Here is a 23,626-nt window from a genome sequence, read left to right on the forward strand (position 1 = left end):
TCCAAACCCAAGTTACAGCTTCATATGTCAAGAGGCTAGAACACAGTCATTTTTACTGTGTCACAGTTGTTTCAGCATATTTTGAGTTCCTTAATCAAAAAATTAACCTCTCATTTAGATTGCCAGGAGGTTGTTGGCTAAGGTTGCAGAATTTTTCAGCTCTTGCTGTCAGAAGAGAGTCCATGAGAAGAAAGGGCCTTGTGAGAAAAACAGTACTTTCCGCTGAAAGGATTTAATATAGGAAATTTGCTACATAAGAAGTGGAGGCTAGAAAAATGAAGGGAAACACTGGGCTAATGATTTTAGGAAGCAGCTATCATGTCCTAGGACGGATCTCCAGACCTAAGAACTCAGAAGAGAGGCCCTGGAGTTGGTGCTGAAACCTCCAAGGAGAGATCACTGCCCAGTTGCTAGTCATGTGCTGAGAAATCAGGATGGGGCTATTTCTCCATGTGCTAATGGAAGCTGGGAGCTGGAGGCAGGTCTCACTGCTGAGGTGACGCTGCAGGAACAGCCAAATCAGATCGAACATTAGCTCTGTCCCACTTTCAGTCTCCCTCTAGTGCCCGCTTACTGGCACAACCTAAAAAAGGCCAGCTTGCCAAAGAGTCTCTGAAATCTGACTTGCAGAGACTGAACCTGTGCATCGCAGGTGAGAGTTTAGAAAGGAAGGCAAATTAAGACTGAAAGACTGTAGATAAACAATGAACAAGTCTCTTACACAGTAGATCGAGGCACTGCACATGGGGTAGGCTCTAAGCTTTGGTCTCTGGATATCTGTCTAGTATCTTCCCTCCAGATTTGATTGGCTCTTTCCTCTCAGTAATTTAATATTTCTTTCCTTATCATCTTTTCCTTCCTCCCTCTATTCCTTATCTCTTTTCATATTCTTTCTTTGTTGTTTCTCTCTGCTTCTCGCTGAGTTTCAGTAACTGTTAGTGTGGCTTTATAAAATGATATAGAAAGCATGGCTCAAAGGAAAACCTTTGGCTGCATATAATCTCAAAAGAATGTGTTTGTCACTCAGTCATGTCCAACTCTTTGCGACTCCATGGACTGTAGCCTGCCAGCCTCCTCTGTCCATGGGATTCTCCAAGCAAGAATACTGGAGTGGGGTAGCCATTCCCTTCTGTAGGGAATCTTCCCGACTCAAGGATTGAACCCAGGTCTTCTGCATTGCAGACAGATTCTTTACTGTCTGAGCCACAAGGGAAGTCAGTCCCAAAAGAATGCAAGATATATTTAGGTATTTTGATGGTCCACACAAAATAGGGTAATAATCAATAATAACAGTAACATCCAAACTTCCTTATACCTTATGATAATGGAACTGTCTCTTTTGATTTCTTGGACAGTTTCTAAAATATCACTCCCTTCCCCACACTTCACATGCATTGTCAGATGGATCATCAGTGGGAACAGTGAGTATATATCAGGCTGTCAGCATTGAAGCAGTGCCTGTAGCCTCACTCACCAAGATGGACATAAAGAGATGTGAGCTCTAAGGAGTCTAATGGGAGGAGTGGGCATCCCCAACCAAAGGGACGCTCTAGGCTCCAGCAGTATAGCCAGTTGTCTGGACTAGAGCAACTCAGTAGGAAGCCGACTTCACCTGAAAACTTTCATGAGGGACTACAGGAGAGTAGCTCAAATTCCAGAAATGTTTTTTAGCACCAGGTATTCCTGGACCCTCACTTTGTGTTCTTGAATGCTAATTGGAAAAGTAGCCTTTCATTTCTACTTTTTCCTAGTTGCTTTGTTGTTCTTACCTCTTAGCACTGTATATTTTGAAGACTGTCCCCCAAAGCATCATTCTTCCATAACAAATACATAATGCTATAAAATTTACCTGTTTCAAACCCTTTATCAGTCTTTAGAGGCAGCAACAGAAAGATGGCTTGATTTCCAGCTCAGGAGTCTGTCCAAATAAATTCTTTTTTTCTAAATGTTCCCTACAGCTTTATTTTGGGTTTTGGTATTCCAGCATTAATCACACAAGATTGTTTTTATTATTTAATTCTTACAAATATTGTCACCTTGAAATGTGTAATTGGTTAGGGAAACAGCGAGGAAGGACAGAATTTGGAGAGCATGTCCTCTGGTCATTTCTAAGTCTTATCCCTCAGCACCTGATCCACAGATGTGAACATCTGTATCCCTTGAACCAATCAGCTTTGTTGCTGTTATCAAAATATGTTCAACTTTTTTAATGCCTTACTTACTTGTGTGTGTTACTTGCTCAGTCATGTCTGACCCTTTGCAACCCCATGAACTGTAGCCCGCCAGGCTCCTCTGTCCATGGGATTGTCCAGGCAAGAATACTGGAGTGGGTTGCCATTCCCTTCTCCACAGGATCTTCCCAACCTGCAGACTGAATCTGGGTCTCTCGCATTGCAGGAAAATTCTTTACCATCTGAGCCACCAGGGAGGCCTATCTCCTGGTAAATTTCTTTAATCTCAAGTTTTTCTCAACTGGTCAGTGTCTTTGAACAAATCTTTAATGTGGTTTAACAAAGCAGTTTACACTCTGGTCCCTCCCCACCTTTCTAGTTTTTTCCCCACTCTTCTCCCTCCATTCACAGCTAAAACCACATTGATGGTCTTCAGTTCTCCAAATGAAGTGTTCCCTCTCTCTCACAGTTGTGACTTCCTTAGCTGAGACTAAGATGCGCAGTGGAAATGGTGAGATGGTTGGATTTGGGGGAATTGAGGAAGTTGAGCCAAACGATGGATTCAACGTGGGATCTGAGGGGGGAGAGAGGAGTCAATGCTGGTCTCTGGGTGTGGAGACTGAGCATCTGGGTGATTGGGGAAGATGGAGGGAGAAGGGAAATGGAAGGGTTTTCTCTGAAGTCTGTCACCTTTGCAATGACTGGACTTGTTTTCCATGATGACCTTGTCCTTCACTGTGGAGGAACCCTTCCCACTCCTGTGTGGGGAGACCTTCAGTTTAGGGCTGCCTGGTTGAGGTCATCAGTGAAATCACAGGGAAGTCCCACCAGGAGATGTAAACTCGGCCACTTGTTTATATCTTGGTTCGAGCTGGTTGTGATTGCTGATTCCTCTGGTAGGAATGGCAGGGTTAGACCTTAGGGGACTAAGGGACTTGCATCCCCCAGCTTCAGAGTTGGGGATTGTCCTCTGTGCTCCATCCACCCCAGGTGTAAACCTTATGTTTTGTTCTAGAGCTTCTGACTACCAGTTGGTTTGTAATTCAGCAAATCATCACAAATAACAAATAATGTTCTTTTTCTAACCTTTGATTTTTGAATCAGTTTTTTTTTAATTGCTTTCTTTAGAAATACAGGCATACCTTTTTTATTGCATTTCCCGGATAGTGTTTTTGTTTTGTTTTGTTTTTAATAAAAAGTTCATGAAGCAAGTCGAGAAAATCTACAGGTACCATTTTTCCAACAGCATTTGCTCACTCCATGTCTGTGTCACCTTTTGGTAATTCTCACAATATGTCAAACTTTTTCACTATCATTACATTTGTTATGGTGATCTGTGATCGGTGATTTTCGTTATTACTTGCTGAAGTTTCCAATGATGTTTAGTGTTTTTTAGCAATAATTTATTATTATTATTTTGCTTAATTTATTTTTTAATCGAAGGATAATTGCTTTACAGAATTTTGTTGTTTTCTGTCAAACATCAACAGGAATCACCCATCGGTACACCCATGAGCAATAAATTATTTTTTAAATTAAGGTCTGTGCATTGTTTTCTCAGGCATAATGCTACTGCACACTTGCTAGGCTACAGTGTAGTCTAAACATAACTTTTATACAGCCTGGGAAGCCAGAAATTTTGTATAGCTGACTTTATTGTGATATTTACTATACTCTGGTGTTCTGGAACTGAACCCTCAATATCTCCAAGGGATCCCTGTACCTCTTTCCTTTCTGGAAAACAGGTGACTGTCTGTTCTGAAAGCTTTAATGTGGACATGAAATGAGTCAACCTGCTGCAAAATGTGACGCTCCAGAGGACAGGCAGTCAGCCTGAGGGAGGGGCTGGAGAAATGACAGATACTGATGAAGGGCATAACCAACAGGGTTGCCACATGAAGTCCTGTGGTTCTAGGTGCTGAAGGTGTTGTTGTTTAGTTGATAAGTTGTGTCTGACTTTTGTGCCACGCCATGGACAATAGCCTGCCAGTCTTGTCTGACCATTGGGATTCTCCAGGCAAGAATACTGGAGTGGGCTGATATTTCTCGTAAAAAGTACATTTTGTTGCACTGGTGAATATATTTGCACAAAGACAGAAGGGTATGGTTTTGTTTTGTTGTTCAGTTGCACAGCTGTTTCCAACTCCTGATGACCCAATGTACTGCAGCACACTAGGCTTCCCTGTCCTTCACCATCTCCTAGGGTTTGCTCAAACTCATGTCCATTGAGTCAGTGATGTCACCTAACCATCTCATACTGTGTCATCCCCTGTTCCTCTTTCCCTCAATCTTTCCCAGCATCAGGGCCATTTCTAATGAATCAGATCTTCACATCAGGTGGCCAAAGTATTGGAGCTTCAGCATCAGTCTTTCCAATGAATATTCAAGGTTGATTTTCTTTAGAATTGACTGGTTTGATCTCCTTGCAGTCCAAGGGACTTTTAAGAGTCTTCTCTAACACTGCAGTTCCAAAGCATCAGTTTTTCAGCACTCAACTTTCTTTATAGTCCAACTCTCACATCCATTCATGACTACTGGAAAAACCATACCTTTGACTATACAGATCTTCATCAGCAAAGCAATGTTTCTGCTTTTTAATACACTGTCTAGATTTGTCACAGCTTTTTTTTCCAAAGAGTAAGTATCTTTTAATTTTAAGGCTGCAATCACTCTCTGCAGTGATTTTGGAGCCCAAGAAGATAAAATCTGTCACTGTTTCCACTGTTTCCCAATCTATTTGCCATGAAGTGATGGGACTGGATGCCATGATCTTAGTTTTCTGAATGTTGAGTTTTAAGCCAGCTTTTCACTCTCCTCTTTTGCCTTCATCAAGAGGCTCTTTAGTTCCTCTTTGTTTTCTGCCATAAGGGTGGTGTTATCTGAATATCTGAAGTTTTTGATATTTCTCCCAGCAATCTTGATTCCAGCTTGTGCTTCATCCAGCCCAGCATTTCACATGATGTACTTGACATAGAAGTTAAATAAGCAAGGTGACAATATACAGCCTTGAAGTACACCTTTCCCAATTTTGAACCAGTCTGTTATTTCATATCCAGTTCTAACCATTGCTTCTTGTCCTGCATAAAGATTTCTCAGGAGGCAGGTAAGGTGGTCTGGTATTTCCATCTCTTGAAGAATTTTCCACAATTTGTTGTGATCCACACAGTCAAAGGCTTTAGCATAGTCAATGAAGCAGAAGGTGATATTTTTCTGGAATTCTCTTGCTTTTTCTGTGGTCCAACGGATGTTGGCAATTTGATCTCTGGTTCCTCTGCCTTTTCTAAATCCAGCTTGTATATCCGGAAGTTCTTGGTTCACATCCTGTTGAAGCTTAGCTTGATCGATTTTGAGTATTACTTTGCTAGCATGTGAAATGTGTACATTGTGCGATAGTTTGAACATTCTTTGGCATTGGAATGTAAACCGACCTCTTCCAGTCCTGTGGCTACTGCTGAGTTTTCCAAATTAGCTGGCATATTGAGTGCAGCACTTTCACTGCATCATCTTTTAGTATTTGAAATAGCTCAGCTAGAATTCCACCACCTCCACAAGCTTTGTTTGTAGTGATGCTTCTTAAGGCCAACTTGACTTTGCACTTCAGGATTTCTGGCTCTAGGTGAGAGATCACACCATCATGTTTATCTGGGTCATTAAGAACTTTTTTATATAGTTCTTCTGTGTAATCTTGCCACCTCTTCTTAATATCTTCTGCTTCTGTTAGGTCCATACCATTTCTGTCCTTTATTGTGCCCATCTTTTCATGACATGTTTCCTTGTTATCTCTAATTTTCTTGAAGAGATCTGTAGTCTTTCCTATTCTATTGTCTTCCTCTATTTCTTTGTATTGATCACTAAGGAAGGCTTTCTTATCTCCCCTAGCTATTTTTTTGGAACTCTGCATTCAGATGGTTATATCTTTCCTTTTCTCCTTTGCTTTTCGCTTATCTTATCTCAACTGTTTGAAATGGTTTTGTTTACTCTAAGTAAACTAAGCAAAAGACTTGTTAGGAAACAACTGACTCAGTTAATAACTTCGTTTTTGTGTTGACTCTTCAAAGGGGTTTATCCAGATTTGGTTCATTAAGTACCAATAATGTTTCAGAAGTCTATTTTATAAAGATGTTCTCTCAATTTTAATTTTATTAAACATTATGGAATTATAAGGACAGCTAATTTAATCTTCTTTATTGCCTCCAAATCAGTGAAGCAAGACAGATAAATTAGAAATCCTCTTTCTCCTAATACCCACCACTGTCTCTGCCTTAAAAGGTGGTTTCTTCCTGTCGTTTTTAGGATTCACTGGGTGCTTGGGACCTGTTTTCTCTTCAGCCAAGAGCTCAGTTGTCCCCTCCCATCTCTGCACACTCCAGTCTTCATATCACCTGTATTCTCCCTAGAAGAATGAGCAAAGGAGGCAGATGAAAATCTGCACTTGCTGTAACAGTGTTGTTGTCTCTGTTTTACATTTTCACTGTGTAATTATTCTTTGGAAATGAATGATGAAGGACCAAAACCAGGAATAGGAATCTCGAATTCCACCTCTTCTATTTGTAAACAATCTTATGCATATTCTTTACTTCTTTTCCTCAGCTCAAATCTCTGCTAAGTACTTTTCCCAGAGAAATCAAATCCAGAAACTAATTTAATATACCCACCTGAAAAACACAGAAACAACTCAAACCTAGCTAGAGTTTTACTTAAATTCTGTTTTTTACCTTCATGGAATTTTTCTTTCATAAGCCTACATGGATACAGTTAGAACATTTCAGAAGTGAAATCTCCTTCAAAAACATGCCAAGAGCTCTCATTCAAGTTTTTAGAAGAAAGATAACTAATATGGAAGTAGAGAGCACAATAGGGCTTCCCTCATAGCTCAGTCAGTAAAGAATCTGCCTGCAATGAAGGAGAACCAGGTTCAGTTCCTGGATCGGGAAGATCCCCTGGAGAAGGAAATGTCAATCCATTCCAGTATTCTTGCCTGGAAAATCCCATGGAAAGAGGAGCCTGGCATGCTACAGTCCATGGGGTCACAAGAGCCGGACACAACTTAAACAACTAAACCACCACCAGAGAGCACAATAAGGGAAAAGAAATACTTTATGAAGGAGGTGCTTACATAGAAAAGCAGCAGATATGGGAGAGCAATGATGGAGGTGACCATGACCCAGTATTCATCATTCCATAGGTAAGAAGAATGATTTATTATTTTAGGACCTAAGAAAAAATTTTGAGTGTCCAGTCCCTGAGAAAATCACAAGAACCCTTTTCATTAGGGACCCAACTTCCAAGGTTGGACAATTGGACAACTGTCCCTGTGTCACCTGGCAGCCAAAATCAGAAGTCTAATACTCAGATTGTTACCTCCCCACTCTATTTCTCCCTAATGGGATCTCCCTTTAATGTTTGTCACCATATTGAAAACTCTTCTTGGCATCTTTTCTTACTAGGCTTTTCTTCCAGCCTCTCCTGCCCCCACTTTTCCTTGCAGCCACTCCATTATCACTGACGGCATCCTGCCAATGAGAACAAATGATATTACCTTGCAGTGGTTCCCTTTAATCTTTATGTGTAGGACAGCTCCCTGGAATATCAGTGGCTGCACTGCACTCCTGCTCCTCTCAACTCCCCCTCCTCTCTGACTATCTCTTTTCTTCTTTATCTTTTGCAATATTTTACATAAATGAGTTTGAAGCCTCTATCCTCAGCCCTGGTTTGTCCCTCCTTCATTTCCCCTCTCACTCCTCCTCTTGTCCACAGTCATCAACCTGAGGCATGTGGTCCTCCAGGTCCACATCCCTCATCCTATCATCCCTTTATCCACTGCCTTAGCTGTACCCATGCCAGCTGGACTCATCCTCCCCTTGATCTCATCCTGTAGTCTTGACAAACCACACTATTGGGTGCTCACCCAGTCACGCCCTGAATTTAGTTTCGTTTGTATTGAACTTTTAACCGGCATGTACTGTGTGCCTGTTGCTTATCATGTACAATGCCAGGGCCCTGAGATGCAACAGCGAATAAGGAAAACTGCATAACCCTGACCTTAAGGAGCTGCCAGGCTCACCTCCAGTCCACTTGGCCCATGATAGTCTATGTGTCTGGAAAGACCACTGTACACCCACCCACCCGTTTCTGCATGTTCATGCCTGTCCTTTCTTCAAGGTCTAGTTCATTGCCCTCTCTCCTCCTTGAAGCTCATTCTCAGAACCTCTAACCAGAAGTCATCTCTTCTGTTACTAAACCCTTCTTGTGCTTTTTTTCCTGCATGATAGACACTTGAAATTTTCTTCTCTCTCTCTCCTCTCAGGACAGGCTCCATAGAGCCAGGGTCTGTGGCTTATGTGTGATTCGTCTTCCACAGCATCTAGCAAAGTGCCATCATTGCACTTAAATTTGCAATAAATGTTTGCAGAATCAATTCAGAAATTAATGAAAATTTACTTAAGTGTTCCTCAAATGTGTTTTGGCTATGTGTTACTTATGTTTGTAAGCATGAAATATAGTTGATTTACAATATTTTGTTAGTTTCAGATGTATAGCAAAGTGATTCACCAAAATATGTGTATATTTTTTCAGAATATTTTCCATTATAGATAATTATAGGATATTGGATATAGTTACCTGTGTTATACTAAGCAGTGTCCACAGGACTGACATTGTACAGGAATCAGGAATCAAGACCATTTCCAAGAAAAAGAAATGCAAAAAAGCAAAATGGCTGTCTGAAGAAGCCTTACAAATATCTGTGAAAAGCAAAGGAGAAAAGGAAAGATATACCTATTTTAATGCAGAGTTCCAAAGAAGAGCAAGGAGAGATAAGAAAGCCTTCCTCAGTAATGAATGCAAAAAAATAGAGGAAAGCAATAGAATGGGAAAGACTAGAGATCTCTTCAAGAAAATGAGAGATACCATGAGAACATTTCATGCAAAGATGGGCTCGATAAAGGACAGAAATGATATGGACCTAACAGAAGCAGAAGATATTAAGAAGAGGTGGCAAGAATACACAGGAGAACTGTACAAAAAAGAGCTTCATGACCCAGATAATCACAGTGGTGTGATTACTCACCTAGAGCCAGAAATCCTGGAACGTGAAGTCAAATTGGCCTTAGGAAGCATCACTATGAACAAAGCTAGTGGAGGTGATGGAATTCCAGTTGAGCTATTCTAAATCCTGAAAGATGATGCTGTGACAGTGCTGCACTCAATATGCCATCAAGTTTGGAAAACTCAGCAGTGGCCACAGGACTAGAAAAAATCAGTTTTCATTCCAATCCCAAAGAAAGGCAATGCCAAAGATTGCTCAAACTACTGCACAATTGAACTCATCTCACACACTAGTGAAGTAATGCTTAAAATTCTCCAAGCCAGGCTTCAGCAATACGTGAACCGTGAACTTCCAGATGTTCAAGCTGGTTTTAGAAAAAGCAGAGGAACCAGAGATCAAATTGCCAACATCTGCTGGATCATGGAAAAAGCAAGAGAGTTCCAGAAAAACATCTATTTCTGCTTTATTGACTATGCCAAAGCCTTTGACTGTGTGGATCACAATAGACTGTTGGAAATTCTGAAAGAGATGGGCATACCAGACCACCTGACCTGCCTCTTGAGTAACCTGTATGCAGTTCAGGAAGCAACAGTTAGAACTGGACATGGAACAACAGACTGGTTCCAAATAGGAAAAGGAGTATGTCGGGACTGTATATTGTCACCTTGCTTATTTAACTTAAATGCAGAGTTCAGTTCAGTTCAGTCACTCAGTCATGGCCAACTCTTTGCTACCCCATGAATCACAGTACGCCAGCCCTCCCTGTCCATCATCAACTCCTGGAGTTCACTCAGAGTCACGTCCATCAAGTCAGTGATGCCATCCAGCCATCTCATCCTCTGTCATCCCCTTCTCCTCCTGCCCCCAATCCCTCCCAGCATCAGAGTCTTTTCCAATGAGTCAACTCTTCACATGAGGTGCCCAAAGTACTGGAGTTTCAGCTTTAGCATCATTCTTTCCAAAGAAATCCCAGGGCTGATCTCCTTCAGAATGGACTGGTTGGATCTCCTTGCAGTCCAAGGGACTCTCAAGAGTCTTCTCCAACACCACAGTTCAAAAGCATCAGTTCTTCGGCACTCAGCCTTCTTCACAGTCCAACTCTCAAATCCATACATGACCACAGGAAAAACCACAGCCTTGACTAGATGGACCTTTGTTGGCAAAGTAATGTCTCTGCTTTTGAATATGCTATCTAGGTTGGACATAAATTTCCTTCCAAGGAGTAAGCATCTTTTAATTTCATGGCTGCAGTCACCATCTGCAGTGATTGCAGAGTACATCATGAGAAACACTGGGCTGGATGAAGCACAAGCTGGAATCAAGGTTCCTGGGAGAAATATCAATAACCTCAGATATTTAGATGACACCACTCTTATGGCAGAAAGTGAAGAAGAACTAAAGAGCCTGTTGATGAAAGAGGAGAGTGAAAAAGTTGCCTTAAAGCTCAACATTCAGAAAACTAAGATAATGGCATCCAGTCCCATCACTTCATGACAAATAGATAGGGAAAAAGTGGAAACAGTGGCTGACTTTATTTTTCTGGGCTCCAAAATCACTGCAGATGGTGATTGCAGCCATTAAATTAAAAGATGCTTACTCCTTGGAAGGAAAGTTATCACCAACCTAGACAGCATATTGAAAAGCAGAGACATTGTTTTGACAACAAAGGTCTGTCTAGTCAGAGCTATGGTTTTTCCAGTAGTCATGTATGGATGTGAGAATTGGACTATAAGGAAAGCTGAGTGCCAAAGAATTGATGCTTTTGAACTGTGGTTTTGGAGAAGACTCTTGAGAGTCCCTTGGACAGCAAGGACATCCAACCAGTCCATCCTAAAGGAGATCAGTCCTGCGTGTTCGTTGGAAGGACTGATGTTGAAGCTGAAACTCCAATACTACAGCCAGCTGATGTGAAGAGCTGATTCATTTGAAAAGACCCTGATGCTGGGAAAGATTGAGGCCAAGAGAAGAAGTGCATGGCAGAGGATGAGGTGGTTGGATGGCATCACTGATTCAATGGACATGAGTTTGAGTAATCTCCAGGAGTTGGCGATGGACAAGGAGGCTTGGTGTGCTGTGGTTCATGGGTCGCAAAGAGTTGGACACGACTGAGCAACTGAAGTGATTTTTCTTATCTGTTTCATTTATGGTAGTTTGCATCTGTTGATCCTATAGTCTTAATTTGTATGCCCTCTCCTTTCCTCTTTGGTTACTGAGTTTCTTTTCTGTGTCTGTGAATCTATTTCTGTTTTATATGTAGGTTTGTTTGTATTGGTGTTTAGGTTCCACATACAAATGATATTATATTTGTCTTTGTCTGATTTACTTCACTTGGTGTGATTCTCTAGGTTCATCCACGTTGGTGCGGATGACAATATTTCATCATTTCCTATAGTCTGAGTAATATTCCATTGTGCATAAGTGTGTGTGTGTGTGTGGTATCACATTTTCTTAAACCAGTCATGTGTTGATTGGCACTTAGCTTGTTTCCATATTTTGGCTATTTTAAGTACTGCTGCTATGAACGTTGTTATATGTATCTTTTTGAATTAGGCTTTTTGCCATTTATAGATACATATCCAGTACTGAGATTGTTAGATCATATGGTAGCTCTATTTTCAGTTTTTTTTTCAGAAATTTCCATACTGTTTCCCATCGTGGCTGCACCGAGTTATATTCCCACCAACAGTGTAGGAGGTGTATCCTTTTGTCCACACCCTCTCCAGCATTTGTTATTTGTAGACTCTTTAATGGTGGCCATTCTGATGCATGTAAGTGATACCAAATTGTGATTTTGATTAACATTTCTCTGATTAATAGTGATGTGGAGCATCTTTTCATGTGCTTGTTGGTTTTCTGTATGTCTTCTTTGGATAAATTTAGGTCTTGTGTCCATTTTTTGATTGGTTTTTTGATATTGACTTATATGAGTTGTTTGTCTATTTTAGATATTAACCCCCTGTCGGTCACATTTGGTTTCATCCCATTCATTTGGGGTTGTCTTTTCATTTTGTTAGTGGTATTCTTTGCTGTTCAAAAGCTTTTAAGTTTGATTAGGTCCCAATTGTTTACTTTTGCTTTTTTCTTTTGCTTTGGGAGACTGATCTGAGAAAACATTGTTGTGATTCATGTCAAAGAATTCTGCCTGTGTTTTCCTCTACTTTTATAATATCCAGTCTTATATTAGGTCTTTAAACCATTTCGAGTTTATTTTGTATATGGATTATTTTGTATGGCTGTACATATACCAAAAAAAAAAAAAATAGTGTGTTCTAATTTCATGTATTTCCATGTAGGTGTCCTGCTTTCCCAGTACTATTTGCCAATGAGACTGTCTTTTCCATTGTATACTCTTGACTACTCTTTCATAGATTAATTGGCCATAGGCATTTGGAGACCTGTGTTTTAAAATTGTACTTTTTCTTTCTTGACATCAGAATGAGTAGTTATGTTCTGTCATGTTATACTTAAGTAAAATTGTACATTCAGAGCATCTGAATTGGCCAAGTTACAGAAGATATAAATTATTATGTGGATGTGACAGATTCTATTATTCTTGGGCTCTTTTGAGAGAGCTGCCCTTAGCAACAGAGAAGGCAATGGCAGCCCACTCCAGTACTCTTGCCTGGAAAATCCCATGGACGGAGGAGCCTAGTAGGCTCCAGTCCATGGGTCACTAAGAGTTGGGCACGACTGAGCAACTTCACTTTCCCTTTTCACTTTCATGCATTGGAGAAGGAAATGGCAACCCACTCCAGTGTTCTTGCCTGGAGAATCCCAGGGACAGAGGAGCCTGGTGGGCTGCCGTCTATGGGGTCGCACAGAGTTGGACACGACTGAAGCAACTTAGCAGCAGCAGCAGCAGCCCTTAGCAATGATCCACAGGAGTGAACAAAAGATTAACAGGAAAATGGACTTTATGAGACTTAATAAATATTTCTAATTAAATACAAAGAATGGAATTAACTGTAATACCTAGATGTGGAAAAACAACCTGTGTCTTGTTTAGAGTTTCAGCATACTCTCTTAAGATACATTTACTTAGGTACTTGAATTGAAGAAGTACTACTTAATATCAGAACAGTTTTTATAATTATATCATTTGAGCAAATTGTTTCAGACACTCCCTCCCCTCCCCCAAAAAATCATTAACTAAAGTCACTAATTATTTGAAATGGAGAGTTGAGCCCCTTCCTCCTTCTTTCAATTTCCAATTAGCAAACGTATTGTGCTTAGTCACTCAGTCTTGTCTGTGTCACGGGGTCATGGGGTCACTCTCTGTGACCCCATGGCCTGTAGCCAGCCAGGCTCCTCTGTCCATAGGATTCTCCAGGCAAGAATACTGGAGTGGGTTGCCATGCCCTCCTCCACGGGTCCTGCCAACCCAGGGATCGAACCCAGGTCTCCTGCATTGCAGGTGGATTCTTTACTGTCTGAGCCACCAGGGAAGCCCAAGAACACTGGAGTGGGTAGCCTATCCCTTCTCCTCAGGAACTTCCCCACCCAGGAATTGAATCAGGGTCTCCTGCATTTCTGGTGGATTCTTACTATCTGAGTACCTGGGAAACCTGCAGACCTATTAATGAGCAATAAAAGGGGTGGAAGGAAGGCATTTAGAAAGAAAGAAAAAGGAGCAGTGAAAGATAATTTGTGAAAACAGGCTCAGGTCCTAGACAGTTCAGATTGGGCTGCCTGCATGTGCTGTGTGGTCCATGATCACTAGAATTACAAGCTCAATTACTTAATTGCTTCTTTGATCTTATCCAAGGAGAAAATTGGATTTCTAGAGATTTTTTTTTTTTTTTTGCAGAGCAATTCTACTAAAGCTGCTATGTAGCAGCTCCTTTTGCCAGTCTTATACTCTCAGAATAATAAAATACAACCACAGCCAACTTCAAGAAACATCTTAACCTCTCAGATAAAGGATTTTGCCCCCTCTTAGCAGCTGACAGTAATCAAGAACCATAAAGAAATTCCAGAAGCATCTTCTTCTTTTCCAAATACTGCTCAGATTCTGTCAAACCAACTTGACAATTTGCTGTCAGGCCCCTGCCATCTGGTTTGTCTGACATCACCTGCTTTTTAGAATAATTGACTTTGATTTTCTTGAATCAAGATATTTGCCAACTCTGTGTATCTGTATAAATATCCCTCAAAGTTCAGAGTCTGAGAGCTAAAAGCACTAACTAATGATAAAAACCCCAAATGCCCTGGGCAGAATATAAGATGCTACATACTGCTGAGTATCAGTAATCATATTGTAAAACTTCCATTTTCTTCCTTTCCTATAACCTTATAAAAATAAAAGATCAGGTTAGGCCTTTGTTTGCCTAGTAAAACAGGGGAATCAAACCATTTAGACACCAGCCAGACCTACCCCCCAAATAGATTCTCCCTATTCTCCCTTTCCTGCCTGTTTCTGAAATATTGTCCAAGTTTAATATTACTGTGAAACATTTGGCGCTCATGGTAAAGAACCCACCTGTTATGCAGGAGACTCATAAGAAACATGGGTTTAATCCCTGGGTCGGAAAGATCCCTTGGAGGTGGAAATGGCAATCTGCTCAGTATTCTTGCTTGGAGAATCCCACTGACAGAGGAACCTGACCGGCTACAGTCTATAGAGTTGCAAAGAGTCTGACACAACTGAAGTGACTTAACACACACACACACACGCACACATACATAATATGTTACTGTGAAACACTGGTGCTAATTGGTTTCTTTCTGCTGATTAACAGGTTTTGGATTCAGGGAGACTGAAACAATATAACCGGCCATATGATTTGCTGAAAAATACAGATAGCCTGTTTTACAAGATGGTGCAAAAACTGGGCAAGGCAGAGGCCTCTGCCCTCACTGAAAGGGCAAAACAGGTGAGCCCGCGGCAGGGTGTTATAATTACAGTTTTTCTCCAGGTTCAGTCTTCAGAATATCCACTCGGGATCTCTGTGCCCTTTTCAATTCTAAACCTCCAGAGACTAAGCTTCATGACTGGGTCTTAACAACATGTGGCAGTTGAAAGCAGGTCTGCTGAGAATCTGCAGCAGTGGTGGGGGTGGGGTGTAGGATGAGTGTGCGCTTCTGTGCATGCGCACCTGTGCCTAACAGACAGATTTCGGATAGGACTCACCACACACTTGGACCCTAGGTTCAGATTCCCTTAGAGCACAGAGTAACACTCTCATTTTTCAGACCCTTTATGTTTCATTCTGATTGGTCCTCAGCACATTTGTGATGCAAGTGCTGTCCCAGAAACATCCATGAAATTTGAGAGTTTATGGGAAAAAATTCTGGAATATTTTGAGGCTAGGAAGATTTACCAGGAAAAGGTATAAGTTGCTTCTGTTCTAACCTGTAAAGAAAACTCCTACATGCTATTGTCCCTTAATCCCTAATTCTTTGTCATTTAGAATTTTATTCAATTACCCCCTCCCTGCCCATGCTCCCTCTAACTTCCAGAAGAAGGTATATTGCCACCAGGATAAATCAGGAATTCATAATACCTTAACACTACTCTGGATGGTGCTCGAAGATGAGGTGGGGGAGAGCACTAAGCACTGTACATGGTGTGAGGAAGGCCCTCAATGAGTGACATTCAGTCATGTGGTGTCTTTCTAACAAATGTGAGGTGGTAGTATCTTGGACAGATGTGACAACTGAGGTCTAGTTTAAGGGACTTAGCCATTGTCATGAAGCCGCCTGTAATTCATTCTGGAGCAAGGTGGGGTTGACATTGATGGGAAGATGGAGGGAGGGAAGATATGGTGTTCTTGCTGTTTGAGATGCATGGTTTTGGGGTGGGATGAGGCTTCAGGCTGGATGTGGTAAGGCTTCCCCACTGAAAATTTATCTCTAGGTATTAAATTATGGATGCATTTTACCTTCTTCATATTTTTCTGCATTTCCAAGATTTTCACTTGTAAGTAGAATAAAACTATTTGTGTAATATTTAAGATATCTGTTAAAGAAAACATGCCCCAGTATCTAACAGTATTTCTGCATGAAAAATGTATCTAAAATGTGGCCTAAATTCCCTCTGTCACTGTTTCATCTCAATCCTCCTTAGAAATGAGGAAAGGCACAGCAGTGCCTTCCACTGTTCATAGGGTAGGAAGGAGACAGTTTTTTGTAGGTACTATATTGCATGCAAATGTTGAGAAGCTGACCATGGAACTCTGTATTTTTTGTGCCTAAAATTCAGAGTGCTTTCATCTAGAGTGTCTCCGAGTCAGTTTCCCTCCTGAGACCTGATAATCATTTGTGATTTCCCATACAACCAAGTCACAAAGCAGTAAGGACTCTTAAAACCCTTTTGTTCTTTTGAACTTAGGCATTACATATCAAAGAGATGTGTAATGACACTTATGTGTCAAAGTGTTCATTTAAAAAACTATATTATGCTTATGTATGATCAAGTCATTGAGTAATGAGAAATTGATCTCAGAATTTTAGATATGCCCAGATAAGATAATAGGGTTCAACATCCTCATTTTATGGGTGAGGAAACTAAGTCCTCAGAAGGAATGTGGTCCCATGTATATAATTGGTGTTAAGCTAGTTTGAAGCAGACACAGAATTAGAAATCTGTTCTTTAAGTGTATGTTTTAAATCAAGTGTCACATAAGATACATACAGAAGCAGACATAGGTCATAGAATTAGAAATCTTGTGATTCCTGGTCTAGTAATCCTGTCCCTACTCTAACAATATTAATGGTAAGTTACATTTGTGTAGTTTTTAATAATTTATTTTACACAGTTCTTGCATGTATGATTTCACATAATCCTCATGACTGCCCTTTTTTATCACAAGTCATGGATGAAGAGATTGGTCCAGGGCTCACCCAAGGTCACAGAGCTGGTCCAGGGAGCACAGAGTGGGAATCACTGGGGAGGCTGAGTGCAGACCTAGGTACTGTGTTTTGTGTTGACTCTGAGAACACTTCTCCTTTCACGTGGTAGCCGAGGTGGAGGTGGTCACTCACGTTCACAGGGTGACAGAAACTCACTCTTAGATTTCAGTCCTGCCACTGGCTCATGTCACCTCTACAGAAAGAAATGCAGTTCTTGATTCTCATCCCATCTTGACATTACTTCTGCATACTCTACATCCTCTTAGGAGGATAAGCTGTCTGATTATCAGTTTTTTGAATTTGCAAGCATCAGATATCAATGCCTTGTTCAGAGCTGTAACAACGGGTTGATTAGCCTAAGTCACAAGGTTTTTACTCTAATAGAACAGAATTCATTCATCTGAAGAGAAAACCCAACATCTGGGAGAAGGTGTTTCCATATCACATTTTCTTGAACAAATAGTTCAGGCGAATTTATCACTGTCTGATTGACCCAGATCCATGAAATAGTAGAAAAAGTACCTTTTAGATTCATAAAGCTGAAGAGGGCATTAGTCTGCTAGGGCTGCCATACAAAGACCACAGAGCAGGCAACTTAAAAAACAGAAACTTATTTCCTCACAGCCCTGTGGCTGGAAGTCTGAGGTCAAGGTGTTGGTAGGGTTGGTTTCCTCTGGGGTCTCTCTCCTTGGCTTGGAGACGCCGTCTTCTCTCTGTGTCTCACATGGACTTCTCTCTGTTTGCCTGTTTCCTGATCTCTTCTTATAAGAACTCCAGTCTGTTAGATTAGGACTCACCTGTATGACTTCATTTTAAGTTTATTGCCTCTTTAAAGATACTGTCTCCAAACAGTCACATTCTGAGGTACGGTGGTGTTTAGGACTTCAACATGTAAAATTGGAGGGGACACAGTTCATCTCAAAGATGAATGCCTGTTATCTACTCTGTTCTGTGATGAAGCAGGTCAGGTTGAGGTTTTTTGAAATTTCTTTGTTCCCAGTGTGCAACAGAAGTGTCATGTTGTCTATTCATGAAATCACCTAATAGAGCCCAGAAATTATAAAATCCTCGTATCCGAGCTCTGGGAGCCTGGACCTGTTTGAATAGATGGAAGAGGCACTTAGCATCCACGTGGCCTTGTGTCCCCCAAGATCTCTAAGCCTCAGGTCCTCAGCTGTGTGTGGAGCAGGGATTACAGCCCTGCCAGCTTCTTCACACTTATTACAGGGATCAGATGAGAGAGCAGATGTTTAAGGGCTTTGAGAATATAAAGTGTTTTACAGTATAAAAGTTGGATCATTTTTTAAAACAGTGTAGACAGAAGACTTGCCTTCCAGTAATAAAAAATACACCCATAGTTTAAGTAGCTTTAGAGACTCTAAATCAGGGGTCCCCAACTCCTAGGCTAGACTGGTATGGTCCGTGGGCTGTTAGGGACTGGGCCACATAGCAGGAGGTGAGTGGTGTGCAAAGGAGCAAACTTCAGCTGCTGCCCCCATTGCTCACTTTACACCTGAATCTCCTCTTTCTCACCCTGTCTGTGGAAAAAGTGTCTTCCAGAAACTGGGTCCCTGGTGCCAAAAAGGTTGGGGACCACTGCTCTAAACAATTAAAATGTATTTATGATAATATATTTAAAACACATGGCTTATCTAATGCTACAAAATTTAAAAATTTTTTTTAAATACTTTTTTTAAAATTTATGAACTAAAGATAAATCACTCTCCACTCCTGCCATCACACAGCTCCTCCCACCACCCCCCAAGGTGGAGCCCCAGCACCACTGTTGACTGTTCTGTTGAGATGTTCTGTGTATCAGAAAGAAAATTCCTGTTTCTAAGCACAAATGATAGCTATTCTTTCTCTTTTTTTCACTCAATGTTGTATCTCAGATTATATCAATACATATGGTTATCTCATTCTTTTTAATGACTACGTGTGTGTGTGTTAGTCGCTCAGTCGTGTCCAACTCTTTGTGACCCCATGGACTGTAGCCCACCAGGCTCCTTTGTCCATGGGATTCTCCAGGCAAGAACATAGTATTATGCTTTCTCCATTTCATACTCCTTATTTTCAATGCTTGTCAATCAGAGTTGATAAAATACAGGGAATACAACCTGAATCTAACATCCAAATTTGTTGTGCTCATTTTATGTGTGAAAATGAGAAACGCTTGGGCAGAGAGTATTAATAGATATCCCAGAGTCTTTGTCACCTTGTTTTCAATTTCTCTCCAGGCTTTGAGTTAATAAAATGATTTTACTTATCAATTTACTCTGGTGATAAAGCATATCTGTGAATCAGAATGATCAGAACTCAAGTGTATCTACGGGTTGTTTGGCATTAAGTCCAGCCCCAATGAAGGTTTTAATGGGGCTACTTCCTCCATTGAATAAGTACACCCCTGGTTTTTCCTATTGTGCCTCTAGTAGGGATGTGATTTGCTTCATGTGAAGCCATGGGCCTAAGAATGTGTTGCCTTAGGAGAAGGAGTTAAAACTCATAAATATGTGTTTTTTTCTTTTTCCCCCCTCAGGTGCACTCTGAAAGGAAATAACCAGATATCACTCACAGTGACCATCTGGTTATGAATATTATGAACAACAAGTGGACAACCCTCAGCCTTCACAATTTCTGAGTTGACCCTGTGATTCTATCATGAGTTCATGTCTATTCCAAAGGCATTTTTCCAATAGGTTTCTGCACTGCATAGATAATATTATAATTTTTTTACACCAGCAACAGATATTTACATTACATTAATATTACAAATATTAATCTATAATTTTTTATCCAACTTCACTTAGTGAGTTCAAACTCTTGGAAAAGGATTTGTTATGTTTATTTATATGTAATACTATTTTCTTTTTTATCCAAATCAGAGGTGCAGGCCACCAATAAGAGCTGGTTTTGTGTCTTGAGAGATTCTGGAGCCAAACTCATTTTCTAAGATTTGAGGCAAAGTTCTCACAGATTTTTTTTTTTACTGTTCCCAGAATTACATATTACTTTCTAATTATAGTAGGGATTCTTGAAAATTGTGTGATGATGCCGTTTTGTATCACCACTTCCTTTAAAAGAACTACTATCCATTTTCCACTCAAAGACCTCTGGTTAAAATACTACAGAGAAAAGTAATAGGAAAAACATACAGTAATGTAGTTTAAGTAACATTATAGGAGAGAGAGGTGTCACCCTCCAAAAAACATATGATTAAAATACAGAAGGACAATATTGTACATTCATCCTCTGCATTGCAGGCAGATTCTTTACTACTGAACCATTGGGGAAGCTCTCTAAAAGAGAAGGAAGAGAAAATATTCTTTATCAAAGTAGGAACCCTTCCAGGGGATTTGCTAATGAAGGACAAACATGTTCTAGACTGTCTTCTAGATAGAGGATTTTATTTTTTACATTAAAAAAATTGTGGTAAACTATATATAACATAAAATTTACCATATAACCATTTTTAATCACACAATTCAGTGGCATTAATCACACTCACAGTGTTGTGCAGGCTTCATTCTCTGGTTAACTTTTGGTAGTTATATTCTTCCTATTCAATGTGTTATTTCTGCAGAGTCATTTTGGTAAGTTTCATTTTTCTAGAAGTGGATCTGTTTCCTGTGAGTTTTGAGCTTGATTGGCATAAATTTATTCATGATATCTTACATGTTTAATCTCTGCAGCACCTCTGTGTTCTTTTGGCTTTTTAATTTTCTTTGAACCTTCTCTTTATTTATGAGTAATCTTGTCGAACTTTTTCCTGTCTTCAAAGAATCAACTTTTTGCTGGATTGATGCTCTGTTTTTCTTTCTAGTTCATCATATCATTCTTTCTTTCTTTCAACTTTTCCTTTTTGAGATTTTTTTCTCTAAATTCTTAAATTGCAAACAGATTAATAACATCATTATTTTTCTAACCTAAGTATGTAAACCTGACATTTTTTCTGAGAGCCACATTAGCTACAGCTACAAGTTTTGATACTTAAGCCAATCAATAGCCAAAGTATTATGTATTTTCTAATTCCTAATTTAATTCATTAACTATATCTTTTACCCATGAGTTATTTATAAGTATAATGTTCTCTAAATTTCAAATGCTAATGGATTTTTTCTATTAGATTGAACATATGGAATTGCTAACATTCAGCCTTTTGTATAAAATGGCATTTTCATGTGTTTCAACATAATAGTTTTCTTTTGTTATTAATATATAACTTAATTTCATTTTGGCCAGAAACATTAGGTTATGGATTTTAAACCAAAAGTAATGATATTCACACAAAAAGTCCTTGTTTCCACCATTTTGTATTTTATTTAGGGGATTTTTAAAATGTTATAAGTCCATGTGTAACCAGTAATTTTCAAATAAAATTACTCCCTAAGTACTGGAATGTTTTCTGATACGTGTTGCAGGCTGGTTCTCTGGAATGCAGACTCAGATTGAGTTTAGTGCTGGGATGTTTATCAGGGCTGCCCTTGGAATCAACACTGTGGAATCAGGAGGGAAGAAACGGGATAGGGCAGAAGGAAAGATCAAGCTGGATCACTGGCTGGATGACCTTAGCTGATCCCATGGGGCATCTGGAGTGAAGATGGCCCTTCAGGGTTGTCCTGACACATCCAATGGCCGGTCTTTATACCTCCACCTGGAAGGGTCATTGCATGCAGCCTGGTGGTTTAAGGTTGCCCACTGGCAGCACCTCCAGCAGCTGGGCAACGAGTCCTTGAAGGGAGGTCTGAACAGCACATGTGTCTCCATGTCCTGCCACATCCTCTGTCACAGCTCTAAGGTAGGTGATGAAGAGGTACTGTGGGGAAAACTCTTGATGACTGATGTGTAAGTCAAAATGATGACTTAGTGATTCTCCTCAATACCCTCTGGTTTAAAAAATAGAGGAGAAGGTCCATGAAGGGGAGAAAACTCATCTTCTAGGGTCAGCCCAGTCGTCACGTCTTCTAGGAAGTCACCTTAAGACCAGTCATCATCCTAGGTAACTCGTCTTTCTGTAGGACCCTGAGCGCCTCTCGTTTGTTAAACTGAACCGTACTTGGCTAGTGTCCTACTGTCACAGTGTGGTGATTCTTAAACAAGGGGCATGTTCTTTCCATTTTACACAGGTTATGTAAACTATGTAGCCTGCCCTGACTATGAGTATTCATATGGTTTGTTTTCTCACTAAACCAAGTGAGAAAAAGACTTGGAACTGTGCCCTATTCACTTTTAATTACATCTTTCAGCACAGTATCTGTTACATAGGGAGCACTCAGTAAATGTTTTCTGAATGAGGAAATGATGACTGAGAACAAACCTTTCTTGTCAACTTTATAATTTTGTAATTCTAAGAAGTAGCCTGGGATAATAGAATGCCCTGGTTTTGGAGTCAGTCATACTGACCTGCCTGTCAGGTCTTTAACTCTGCTCTCACAAGCAGTGTGAGTGTCCGAAGAATATACTGTCCAGAGTGGGACACTTGAGACTGAAAGGAAAGCAGTAACCAGCCAGAGTGCCAGGGAAATAATCTGGCACCATCTTTGACAAAATGGACTATGGACACCCTTCAGCCATGTAGCTTTAGTCTAAAAACAATTCTGTGCATGTATTTATATAGATTCTATTCTTGAATCAGCAGCATGGTCCTAGTGTTGAAGAGGGTACATAGAAATACAACAGGTTTTTTTAAATCAAGGTTTCATGTATACATTATTAATTTTAATTTTAAAACAGAATATGGATTAACTGAGTTTTTGTTTTTTAAGCCTAATGTTCTAAGGAAATTTTTGTTTTCAAAGACTAAACCAGCAGTGTGTGTTGAAAACTGGGAGAAATACATATTTATTTGAATTTAGACCTAAAAAATAACATTACTAGAAGGAATAACATGCCCCAGCCCTATGAGACCTTTGTCTATACACCAGAACCATGTGACCTGCCATAATCAAATTGGGATTGTGTGATATTTTTAAGAAGAACAAGGTTAAGACTTAGACACATTAAGAATGTTCTACATGGAGCTTACGTTAGAGGGTTCTGACTAACTTCACTCTTTCACTCAGCAACAATGCTCACAATTATCCACCTGATAGGTGGAGGCTTTGTGTATTCCAAACCAGTGTTTGATCCAATAGTTAATCACATTTAATTCTGGAGGACATTATGTGAAAAACATTTTTTAAATTACATTTTGCAGACTACCTAGACAAAAAAATGAGTCTCTGAGATGGAGTTTATATCACATTAGAACTTTTGTAAGTAAATAACAATAAACAGTAGATTGAGGATTTTTAAACCCTACATTTTGCAACAATAAAAAAATTTTTATTTTATTTTATTTTTTAACTTTACAATATTGTATTTGTTTTGCCATATATCAACATGAATCCGCCACAGGTATACACGTGTTCCCCATCCTGAACCCTCCTCCCGCCTCCCTCCCTGTACCATCCCTGTGGGTCATCGCAGTGCACCAGCCCCAAGCATCCAGTATCATGCATTGAACCTGGACTGGTGACTTTTTTCATATATGATATTATACATGTTTCAAATCCATGAG

General features: G+C 40.0%; 1 protein-coding gene across 1 annotated transcript in view; it reads left to right on the top strand.

The window, feature by feature from the left end:
- The window catches only part of LOC113888455 (multidrug resistance-associated protein 4-like), a 161,846-nt gene extending 142,046 nt beyond the window's left edge, over positions 1–19,800 (top strand). Inside the window, 3 exon segments of the mRNA XM_027535578.1 lie at positions 14,958–15,092; positions 19,607–19,663; positions 19,665–19,800. Coding sequence (XP_027391379.1) covers positions 14,958–15,092; positions 19,607–19,663; positions 19,665–19,721 — 249 coding nt within the window. The 3' untranslated portion in view covers positions 19,722–19,800.
- Positions 19,801–23,626: the final 3,826 nt, after the last annotated feature.

The sequence above is a fragment of the Bos indicus x Bos taurus genome, unplaced genomic scaffold (genome assembly GCF_003369695.1).
Source record: "Bos indicus x Bos taurus breed Angus x Brahman F1 hybrid unplaced genomic scaffold, Bos_hybrid_MaternalHap_v2.0 SuperScaffold_100147, whole genome shotgun sequence".
NCBI lineage: Eukaryota > Metazoa > Chordata > Mammalia > Artiodactyla > Bovidae > Bos > Bos indicus x Bos taurus.